Below are 12449 nucleotides of genomic sequence, written 5' to 3' on the forward strand. Positions count from 1 at the left end.
AACTCAGCACAGTATTAGACCTATACAATATCTAAATGCAGTTCAGAACTGCTTCTTAACATAGATGTAAACGGAAGTCTTACAATTCTGAGATTATTACAGCTAAATTTACTGTTACGCTGCCATTCTCTGAGTTATTACCCTGAGATTGGTGTTTTACTCTCTGTATTTACCCAGTTTGTGTTGAATGAGCAAACATCAAGATTGTTGGCTTAATGCCAAGGCTCAACAAACAATTGTTCCCCTGTTTGTGAGCTTATTTATTTATTTATTTCTAGTTGTTCTCTGCAAGAATCTGTCAAACCAACTCTCTTAAAGGGATACCTAAAATATGCTTGGACTCTGTATTTGGGGGCAACACTATTCATTCATCACTGGTGTTATTGCAAGCATTGGCACATGAATTGCAAAAATCTTGATTATGCAAATGTGTTTGTGTGTGTGTTTTTTTTTTTTTTTTTTTTTTTTTTTTTTTGAGGCGGAGTCTCGCTCTGTTGCCCGGGCTGGAGTACTGTGGCCGGATCTCAGCTCACTGCAAGCTCCGCCTGCCGGGTTCAAGCCATTCTCCTGCCTCAGCCTCCCGAGTAGCTGGGACTACAGGCGCCCGTCACCTCGCCCGGCTAATTTTTTTTTGTATTTTTAGTAGAGACGGGGTTTCACTGTGTTAGCCAGGATGGTCTCGATCTCCTGACCTCGTGATCCGCCCGTCTCGGCCTCCCAAAGTGCTGGGATTACAGGCTTGAGCCACCGCGCCCGGCCGTGTGTATGTGTTTTTAATGACAATATTCTGATACAGATTTCCTATAGCAATAGTAGTTTTCTTTATCACACAACTATTCATAGACAGATTTGTGAGCTTCCTAAACGTGCTTGGTAGAGTTACTGAGGCAACCTGCCCCAGCAGGTTCAGAAGCCAGAAACTTCAGAGACCCCTCATATCTGAGCAACAAAATGTATGTATATGAGGGATGAGGGGTGACTGTTTTCAAGTAATGGAATGTATGGGTTGAAATGTCTGGCAAAGGGATGTGAAGAACCAGAACAACATGAGATTTTAAAATTAGATCTTAGGCTAGGCACGGTGGCTCATGCCTATAAGCCCAGCACTTTGGGAGGCCGAGGCAGGATCACCTGAGGTCAGGAGTTCGAGACCAGCCTGGTCAACATGGTGAAATCCTGTCTCTACTAAAAATACAAAAATTAGCTGGGTGTGGTGGTGGGCACCTGTAATCCCAGCTACTTGGGAGGCTGAGGCAGGAGAATCACTTGGATGCAGGAGGCGGAGGTTGCAGTGAGCCGAGATAGCGCTACTGTACTCCAGCCTGGGGAACGAGCAAAACTCCATCTCAAAATAGAATAAAATAAGTTTAATTTAAAAATAAAATTTGATCTTGAATTCAAGATGACACTCAAAATGCCACCTGTTTCCTACAAGCTGGTGCCCTCTTGTCTTTTTCCAGAAGCCACGGTGCTCCCTGCACTACATCTCAAATGCAAAACAGCAGGGCAATGCAGTGAAGTTTCGTTCCCACCCTATAGCCCTCCTGTTGAACAGAGTGCTTTAGTGAAGCATGGGAGGGCTTATCAGCTGAATGAAACCACTTAACATATTTTACAGGCTTGGGAATTCTGTTATTTAATGAGATAAATTCCCTTGTGTGGCATTTATACCCTCAGAGTTTTTTGCCCTTCTGAAAGTAGCACAAACTCTTTCTGGCTGCTCGGGTTCCATGTAATGATTTATTAAGTTTGTGGGAGTTACTTTATCATTTTAAATCTGGGATCAGCAAACATGTTCCATAAGAGGCTGGATAATAAAGATTTTAGGTTTTGCAGGCCGTATGATCTCTGCCATAACTACTCAACTGTGCCAGAAAAGTAGCCGTTAATGATAATATGTAAACAAATGGGAATGTCTATGTTCCAATAAAACTTTATTTACAAACACTGACATTTGAATTTCATATAATTTTCAGAAATCACTAAATCGTACTCTCCATTTTTTTTCAGCCACTTAAAACAAAATCCATTCTTAGCTCATGTGTCCTATAAAGACAGAGCGGGCAAGATGTGGTCGGTGGGTTTTCTAGTCTTTGCTTTAGACTAATAGTGGGCTGATAAAGTAGAAATGCCAACATTAGCCACTGGCTGCCCTCCTTTACCCGATCCTTAACAAGCACTCAAAATATTAGCTATTATTGTAATAATTAGTCCATTGAGACATGTTTGGGAATGAAAATCAGCACATAATTTTTCTATTTATGGAGGAATGCCAGTAAACTCAGTAAATGTGGTATTGGGATTAGAACTGATTTTTCTGTGTGACTTTCCACTTCTTAGAAAAGCTTGGAGTTGGAACTGAAATCAGAAAGCTTCCACTTGGAATTTGAAGCCTCTGGGCTGCCTATGACTCACCCTGCCCTAATACACTATTGCTCAGAGTGCTGCAGGGAGACATGGCTGCTCTCTGGTTTATCCTGCATCCCATGTGGGTTAACTTTCTACCAGAACAGAGAGAAAACCGACTCCTAGGTTTGGGTAATGGCAGAAGAGGATTTTCTTTTCTCCTTCACTCTGACCCACTAAATACAAAGATACTTACTCTACCAGGGCAGAGAAATAAGCAGCTGCTGTAACATCCGGGCTCCTAGTTGTAATTTTATGCATAAAGATCTTCCTAGACTGAAAATTCGTTGATAAAATGAGGCCAGTGTTTCTTTTCTTCTATACTTGATTGTCTAATGGACTTTGTCTTGATTCTTCTCCTTCATTTTCCTCCTCACTTCTTTCTCCTGTCTTCCATTTTTCTTTTCTATTTTCTGTTGTTGCAGTAATGATTTAATATTCAGAAGTGTTCTACAGCCTCGCTATTCGAAATCTGGTTGCATTTATTACCTATGGTTTTTTTAACATAGCCAGTTGAATTTTAAGTTTATATAATTTAATTTTAATAACAGCTATATTTAACAACTGGGGCCACATTTCCTGTTAATCAGTTCTCATCAGCCAGTAAAAACTGGCCCTAACAGACCCCTAGAAAAAGGGCCTTTTCACAATTTTTGATATGTTAACTTAAAAAACACACACAATATCTAGAAATGTGGAAAGGAGAGAAAATTTCATTTCTTATAAAGGATTACAGCCTGCAAGGTGGCCATCCTTCAGGCTGGGAAGCTTGCCTCTTGCAAAATCCAGAGACAGGCACTTCAAAGGAGGAGGGGTTGGGGTAGCAGCTTTATCCTGAACAGGCTGGCTAAACATACATATTCAACAGGTTGTAGGAGGAGCTATGAATATTCATAAAGGTAGTTCGGATGCGTAGGTATTAAACAAACATGCATGTTAACATATGACCCCATGTTCACTTTGGGGTGACTTAACATTTGAATGTCTTACATCCTATACATCAAAATGTCTTTTGAGGAAATGAAGCACGTAAGTATATAACCTCTGTCAACTGGCCAGAAACAGTCCATGGTAGTGGTCTTCCTATCAGGAGAAAGTTACTGAAATTGATCTCTTGTCCAATCAAAGCTGTAGTTAGGGCTGGTGTCTGGTGTCGCTTGAGGTCAGTTAGTCAGAGTCTGTGAGCTGGATAAGCTGTAATTGTTTCAATATTACTTATTTCCGGCCAGTGCTTGTTTAGCTGCTAGAGATAAAGAAAAACTTCATAGCAAGATTAGAACATAGTTTCTTCTTTAAATGTAGAGGTGTATGACTTAACCATTGCCTGGCATTGCCTTAGGTCCTGTTTATAATTTGGTGTTACTGCCACGAAAAGTCTGTTCTGTCAATCTTCTTCTTTTTTTTTTTTGAGACAGAGCCTCACTCTGTCACCCAGGCTGTAGTGCAGTGGTGCCATCTCGGTTCATGGCACTCTCCACCTTCCGGGTTCAAGCAGTTCTCCCTGCCTCCACCTCCCAAGTATCTGGGATTACAGGCACCCACCACCACACCTGCTAATTTTTGTAATTTTAGTAAAGACGGTGTTTCGCCAGGTTGGCCAGGTTGGTCTCGAACTCCTGACCTAAGGTGATCCACCTGCCTTGGCCTCCCAAAGTGCTGAGATTACAGATGTGAGCCACCGCCTGTTCTGTCAATCTTCTGGTCTCTATTTTAACATTAATGCTGATCAGCTGTTGTGTCTAAACCAAGAGGCATGTCTGACCTCTCATTCCGTCATAACCAGGAACTAGGTTTTTAAGTTTTTCTGGGGTCCCCTTGGTTCAGGGGGGGTCTGTTCTGTTATGGTGGGCTTAGGATTTTATTTTAGTTTACACACTGTAGTCCTGGGATGCTGCAGATTACACCTGCACAACACACGTGGGTACCACCTACTCGTTCTCAGCAAATCTCTGTTCACGGAGAGCCTTAAAAGAAAAACAAAACAAAAAAAAACTGTGTGCAGTATTTTACCCTTACAGTTCTACAAACATCCATTTTGAACTTGCTGAAGAAAATTTTATTGGTGTTCTTTGTGTTGGAATATTCTAATTGAGAATTTCCCCCAGTTTCCAGTTGGGGCATTACATGTGACTTATGACACCCATGAGTTAATACTGTCACAGCTGTTCCCCCAACACCATTTTAGCTTTGTTTCAACTCTTCATTCAATAAATCTTCAACGTTTCTTGCTCCATAATTATAATACTTTGAGTTGAGTTTCATTTCCTCGTCTTTCCTCTTCCTCAATTTTAGTAAAAGGAAAATTGACAGCAACATCCACTAACAGCGAAATGAGTTGAAATGTTGTAAGTAATCAGCTTCCTGTCACAGAGCTGAGCATTAGTTTCCTTGGAAGGATCCAGGATTTTTACACCTCCAAGAATCCTCAGTTGTACTTTCCTGGTATTATAGAGACACAGAGAAACTGAGTCAGACCACCTAGTTCCTCATTCTACCTTCATTAACTAGCTTCCCTTTGACCTTAGGGAAGTCACTCAGTTTCTCTGAACCTAAAAAAGAGTTGATAGGAGACTTCTAAGATTCCTTTAGTTCCTGTTTTAATTCTTCTAAAAAATAAATAAATAAAAATTAAGATTAAAAGAAAATATCCAGAAAAGACAAACTTGTTGCTCATTTGAGCAGTCTTCCTGGTCTGCCTTTTTTGACGGATAACACCTTCTTGATTTAATTCTCTGTTCAAATTATGCATAGCCATGCTCTTTCCATACAGCCTAACGGCTCATAAAATGCACCTGCCATTAAAATGATTTGCGTGACCCATTTGGTGACTGCCGAGCTGTTTATGGTCCTAACTATATCTGCTTTTCTTCATTGTGTGGGTTTCCATTTGTGCGACAGTCTTTCTGAGGTCGCCTTGTGCCACTGCCTTCTGGTGCTGTCCGCCACGCCTCCACTCCGTCCTCCGGCCCTCAAGAGAGACTGGACACCTGCCTCGCATTCCACACGATCGCCTTCTACACAGTTCAGACAGTGTCTAGAAACAAGGGTGTGGTCCAGGCACCAGGGGTAGGGGCGTGTCACACACACCGTGTTTTACAAAGAGGAAAAATAAGCCCGCAAGATGCTTGCGACTCTGGTACTTTTCAAAGTAACGCAGCCAGGCAGCGGGCCTTCCCCTGGCCCCTCGCTCTGGTTAGGGCTGCCATTTGCATCCTAGCTGTGATTTAGACGCCTCCAACCTTCTAGTTTTCAGTTACCAGAGTCCCATCGCCGCCCAGGTCCCAGGTCTGCATGACGTAATTTATTGTGGCAACCATTCCTGGCAACTGCCCAGAAACCCAGTGCGTCGTGCCCGGGGTTTAAGCGCGACAAGTGGGAGAGGCGCGTGGCGCCCGAGCGCAGGGGCAGGGGCGCAGGGCGCAGGAGCGTGGGACCACCGGTACCTGAGCGCGGCAGGGAACGCTGGCGGCAGCGCACAGCAGCCAAGCCCGTGGAGGAGGAGCGCGCGCGCGCGCAGCATGGGCTGCGGACCTTCCCAACCTACTGAAGACCGGAGACGTGTCCCCGCGCCCAAGAAGGTTTGGAAAGAGGGATGCAAGGTAATAAACAAATAAATAAACAAACAGACAGACAGACAGACATAAAGCCTTTTGCCTGGGAGGTCTCGCGATTCCCACGCTTGGGGGCGACAAGAGTTGGCTGGAGCAGTGTGGGTCGAGGTCCACAGCTAGCCTAGTTAACAGGTGGGAGCAACTTTATTCTGCCGGTGTTTAACTGCTGTCTTAACCAGGACTAGACAGATAGATGGATAAATATCAAAATATATCTATCTATATCGATAGAAAGTATAGATACAGATATATGGCTATAGGATCAATTTTGATAGCCTTTGGAGTTTAAAGAAATTGCGAAGGTGGTCACACCCCAGGGTAGAGGCACGGAATAACGGGATGAGCAGTGTGTTCTGCACAGAGCGAGGGTTGACCGTGATTCTCGAGAGAAGGTTGGAGTCCCTAGGAACTGCCATATATTATTGGCTTCTGGAAAATAGGCCCTTTGGTCGTTTCTTAAAGCTGGGAGAGATCTCAGAACCATCTGGCTGCGTCCTCTCGATTCATAGATGAGGATCATGAGGCCCAGAGAGGCGACTTGCCCAAGGCTGCACAGCTAATTTGGGGGCACAGCAAAGGTAGAATTTAGTTTTCAAGAGTTTCGTTCCAATACTCTTTTCCCTAATTCCTCAAAGTTGCATGCCCTGTAATTCTGGAGACATTATGGGGACTTTTTTCCAGAGCAAGACCTAAAGGGATGAGTTGGTTGAGGCAGAAATGAGGTCCATGATTTCTTTGCATCCTTACCACCCTCCAGATTCCACAGACAGCACTAGCAACCCTCAAGGGTCCACTTCGGAGGGGTTACACCCAAAGATAAGGCTACCATATAATTTGTTATCAAAATCATGCTTTTAAGAGTGAAAGGGAACCCTATACATTTTCCCAAAGACTCTGGCTGAAGCCCAGCAAACTGGGACTTATAGCTACCTTTCCGAAGGGTCATTTTTGGAGCTACTGTTCAAAGAGCACACACTTGGTCTCAGCAGGCACTGTGCAAGACACTATTAAGTGCCAGTTACAGCACCTACTTCATGTAGGGCACATCTGTTGGGCTCTTGGAGTACATTTTGAAACAAGCAAACCAGAATCTAGTGAAGGCTGACTCCAGACTTAGTACCTGGTGCCCTGGGGAAAGCCTGTGCCCAAATGGCCACCCATCTTAACACTGTTTTCTGCTTTCCATCCTGAAACTGCCACTGTCTGTGTATAGGGACCCATTACCTTTTTTTTTTTTTTTTTTTTTGAGACGGAGCCTTGCTCTGTCACCCAAGCTGGAGTGCAATGGCGCGATCTCAGCTCACTGCAACCTCCGCCTCCCGGGTTCAAGCAATTCTCCTGCCTCAGTCTCCTGAGTAGCTGGGATGACAGGTGTGCGCCACCATGCCAAGCTAATTTTTGTATTTTTTATTACAGACAGAGTTTCTCCATGTTGGTCAGGCTGGTCTTGAACTCCTGAGCTTGTGATCCACCCGCCTCGGCCTCCCAAAGTGCTGAGGTTACACCTGTAACCCACCACACCCTACTGAGACCCATTACCTTTTATGGGGTCTTTCTGCCTCTCCTGCCAGGATCCTAACAAGTTTCTCCTCCATACTGCCACCTATCTTGCCAAGGGAAAAATTTCCCTTCGTGTGCAAAACCCTTTAGTTTATAGTCTATCCTGTCCCTCTAATGTCATCCTCTTCTCTTCTCTTCTGCCAGTGCCTGTCACTCATGGGCTCTTGGGTCTGCTAAACCAAATGACTCTCAGGGCTCAGTTCTTCCAGGCTTCTCACACCGCCATGCCTTTACCTGTGCCATTCCCTCTTCCTGGGATGCCCTCCCTGTTACCCTCTCCTATTGGCCTGGTGAACTCATGATCACTTTGGACTAATATGTAGAAATACTTTTTTCTCCCATTTTCTACAAATACATTAATGTCACTTAAAAGTGCTAATCCATTGTTCTTGTCCCCTTTTTCATACAAAAATCTTTCTTTTATTTTTTATTTATTTTGCTGGCTCTGTTATTAAACATACAGTACAACAACTATTTACATAGCATTAACATTGTTTTAGCTATTTATGTATAATCTATAGGTGATTTAAAGTATATGGAAGGATGTGCATGGATTATATGCAAATACTACACCATTTTCTATAAAGGACTTGAACATCCGTGGGTTTTGGTATCCGAGGGAGGTCCTGGAACCAATCCCCCACTAATGCTGGGGATGACTGTACTTATTTAGTAGAGTTGTTGTGAGGGTTAAATAAATTCAATATACATAAAGTGCTCATACTAATGCTGACTCGGAATAAGTGCATGATATTAGTTATTTCAATTATTATTATAAAATAAAATCCTGGTCAGATGCGGTGGCTCACGCTTGTAATCCCAGCACTTTGGGAGGCCGAGGCAGGTGGATCACCTGAGGTCAGGAGTTCAAGACCAGCCTGACCAACATGGAGAAACCCCATCTCTACTAAAAATACAAAATTAGCCAGGCGTGGTGGCACATGCCTGTAATCCCACCTATTCGGGGGGCTGAGGCAGGAGAATAGCTTGAACCCGGGAGGCGGAGATTGCAGGGTGAGCTGAGATCATGCCACTGCACTCCAGCCTGGGCAACAAGAGCAAAACTCCATCTCAAAAGATAAAATAAAAAATAAAATAAAATAAAATAAAATAAAATAAAACCTAAATCCTTACTTAGCATGCTGTCTTGGCCCATCTTGGAGCTGACTTCTGCTAACTCCTCCAGTCTTGTCTCTCCTCACACTCACACCATAGACAAACCTTAGGACTTTTTCCCCAGGCCCATTCTGTCTCTAGCTCCATGCCTTTGCACCTACTGTTTCCTCTCTTTCCAGACTTTTCCTTCTCCCTTTCCTGGGTCACATGATAAATATGTACCCATTTTACAAGACACTCAAGGTCACTCCTCCTGAAGCTCTTCATGACCTCCCATCCCCAACCTCTGCCACCATGCTGGTAGGGTTGATCTTATACCTTCTACTATCATATTTCAAAACATTTTATTATATTTATTTGCTTCCATATTTGCCTTTCATCCTGTGCAGTTACCTCCTTGAGGACAGGCACTGTTTTTTAATCTTTGTATCTCCAATTCTTACTACATTGCCTGATACTGATCAGGCACTAATGAATCTTTCTTGAGCGAATGCATGTCCCTTCTGCTTCCAAGATTCCTTAATGTCTTCTTGTCTCCTAGTAGCATAACTAGACTAATGACAGTCTGCAAGGAGGAAATTCAATTTTAAAATAATCTGAAAATAGAATGAGAGTCGATTCATGCATATACCTTCTTTCCTAGCCCCAAGCACTTGACTTTGGAAATCTGATCTGGGAAAGGTATGATTATCATTAATTAAACACTCTATAGCTATTGGAATGATAATAATTTCTTTCACAGCTTTCATAAATGCATAAGGCTTAGGGTTCAGTAGTTCAGCAGTATCTTTACAATGAAATGAACATGTTTGCTTGCATGAAATATTTATGTTTCTTAGTAACACCACTTTAAATATTCTAAGTCAAATTTCTTGAAACCTATATATAGACTTCCCCTTCACTTTTACTTTAGTCTAAAGTGGTGAGTAGATACAGTAATAAAATAATGCATAATAATAAGAAAAAGCATGGAAAACTTCCTAGTTGGAGAAATGTTATTCATCTATAAGAATAACTCAAAATTCCTTGCCTGTTATAAAAGAGGAGAGGCTGGATTGGAAGAGATGGTCTCCAAGGACCCTGCACAGTTTTTTCCAAATACGTGATAAGAAAATTCTAGTTGATTGTCAGTAAAGGGGAGTAAATTACTTCTTAAAATCCAACTTTTTAAGCAATCATATTTCTGAATGTTCTTCGTATAGTTGCTATTTAAAATTACATTTATTAGAGGTAAACTAGAAAAAAATCAAATTTTGAAGAAATTCTTCCTATATGTCTATAGACAAATATATTCACAAAATGCATCTGCCAATAATTTGACTTAAGAAAGTTTTAACTCCAGGGTGCCTTGACAAATTATTCCCTTCAAGCTGTTTGGGAAATATGTTTCCCAAAAGCTATAGAATAAATATAGTACATCCATACCAAAAAACAAATAAACAAAAACACACAACAAACAAACAAACAAAAAACACCTGTCCATAGTTAAAGCAATACCTTATTTGGAATGCTGATGATTTCTGTGCATAGCTGTTAGCTTATAATTCACAACTTTTTAATTCTACCTAAAATTGATAAAAAATTTTATTCCCAAGACACTGAGGTATAAAATAAAGTTCATAAAATGTAGAAACACATTGAATCTGTACCCCCAAGGAAAAAATGGAGCATTCCACTCACCATCCCATCCCCTCCCCAAGTATCATTACCTATATAATAATGCAGATACACTTCTTTTCTTTTTCTTCCTTCTTCCTTCTTTCTTCTTTCTTCTTCTTCTGAGACAGGGTCTCACTCTGTCACCCAAGTTAAAGTGCAGTGGTGCAATCACGGCTCTCTGCAGCCTCAGTCTCCCCTGGCTCAAGAGATCCTCTCACCTCAGCCTGCTGAGTAGCTGGGAATACAAGCATGAGCCACCACACCCGGCTAATTTTTGATGCTTTGTAGAGATGAGTCTCGCCATGTTGCCAAGGCTTAATGTAGGTATACTTCTTATTGGTGTGAAAATATAAATCTTCATGTATGTGTAGAATACGAACACTGCTATATCCCTGAGAGGCATAGATCTAATTAACTTATAAATATGTCTGTCTTTAAACTATGTCTGTTCTCAAGTCTACACTCATTATGAAATTGGGTTAAAATTTCCAGAATGTGTTACACATGGGTAAGATATTTGAAAGACATTCTGAGTTTTCAAAAGAGAAGAACCTTAAATTTCTGCTCTGGAAACTGAAGGCTGGTTTATGTTGTTTCATGATAAAAGACTGTGTTTTGTCTGCTACAATTTAGGTTTTGGTCACCAGCAGAGCTCAAAGGCAGACTGTCTCTAAATAAGAACAGATGGGTAGAGATCCTTGCTAAGGCCTGGATTCCAAATCCAAGTAGTTATAGTAGCTTTGATAGCACAATTGTGAGGTCACTGAGGTTGTGGTATTTAAATCTATGCCAAGTTGTAATGTACAGAAAGTCTTTGTGAAAAGCCATCGTTTAGACTGAAAATATTCAGATTCGCTCTCAATTCCAATGTGGGCATTTTGCTATTGTGGTTGTTGTTGTTACTATTGTTAAATCATTAAAATTTTTCTATTTGGAAAAAGTCCAAGAGTCTTCCAAGAGTCTCCACTTGGAAATGTTAAATGACAAAATCAGACCCTGTTTGTAACTCAGTGCTTCTCTAGGATCAAAAAATGATGGATTTGCAAACCAAAATAAACTTGTGAAAATACTTGTCTTACTGTCACCGCAGATACTGGCTTTTAGTAGTTTATTTGGAAAGAAGGAAAACAGTGTTCAATATGACTTACATGATGTGCATCTTTACCTTTAGCATGAACTGTGAGCATTAGACAGGGTCTCCTTCCTTTTCTTTTTTTATTTTTTTCAAGATGGAGATGGAGTCTCACTGTGGCCCAGACTGGAGTGCAGTGGTGCAATCTCGGTTCACCACAACCTCCGCCTCTCGAGTTCAAGTGATTCTCCTGCCTCAGCTTCCTGAGTGGCTGGGATTACAGGTGCCTACAGCCACACTCATCTAATTTTTGTGTTTTTATTGGAGATGGGGTTTTGCCACGTTGGCCAGGCTAGTCTCGAACTCCTGACCTCAGGTGATCTGCCTGCCTCGGGCTCCCAATCTCCTTTTCTTTTGTTATATGTTTTATATACATATATAACACACATATATATAACATATGCACATATGTGACATGTAATATGTTGTATGTAAAGACTCCTTTCTTGGTTCTGCTTACTCTACAGGGACAGGATGGGCAGTAACTGTCCATGAAGAAGAACAGATAGACGGAGACAGAGAAAAGCACATCGTTGCTTTTAGGCTTTCTCCTTGTGCCAATTCCGATTTTATGTCCACTGAGTTTTTGATGACTTTCTTGTTTGTTTGGATGGTTTTTCATTATTTCCTATGTAGCCCTTAACAGAAATAATTAACCCTTAACACAAGGAACTGATATTGGTTTAGCTGTGTAAACACAGTGGTAAGGAGCTATGTTAAGTCCCACTACAAGCATGCAAGAATCCCTAACTGAATTATGAAAACCTGATCGTGACAGACACCACCATAACCTAGCCACTGCGATTCTACTTAGCCTCTGAGGAACTTCAAACGTTAGAGTAATTCCAGAAAGTGGTTAAACATGCTTGTATATTTTTTAAAAATTTGTATGACTTTTACTGTTAAAGTACCAAAAGTTTCATGACAAGGCCTTATTTTTAATTCATTTTTCTTTTTTTTTTTTT

At 41.6% G+C, this 12449-nt stretch overlaps 1 protein-coding gene across 1 annotated transcript in view; it reads left to right on the plus strand.

Moving 5' to 3' along the window:
- Positions 1 to 5924: 5924 nt before the first annotated feature.
- Positions 5925 to 12449, plus strand: part of STMND1 (stathmin domain containing 1) — a 28990-nt gene continuing 22465 nt past the window's right edge. The window contains exon 1 of the mRNA XM_011962743.1: positions 5925 to 6005. Within this exon, the coding sequence (XP_011818133.1) occupies positions 5925 to 6005 (81 nt within the window). The remainder of the gene's footprint in view (positions 6006 to 12449) is intronic.

Source organism: Colobus angolensis, unplaced genomic scaffold (genome assembly GCF_000951035.1).
Source record: "Colobus angolensis palliatus isolate OR3802 unplaced genomic scaffold, Cang.pa_1.0 Scaffold6, whole genome shotgun sequence".
NCBI classification, from domain to species: domain Eukaryota; kingdom Metazoa; phylum Chordata; class Mammalia; order Primates; family Cercopithecidae; genus Colobus; species Colobus angolensis.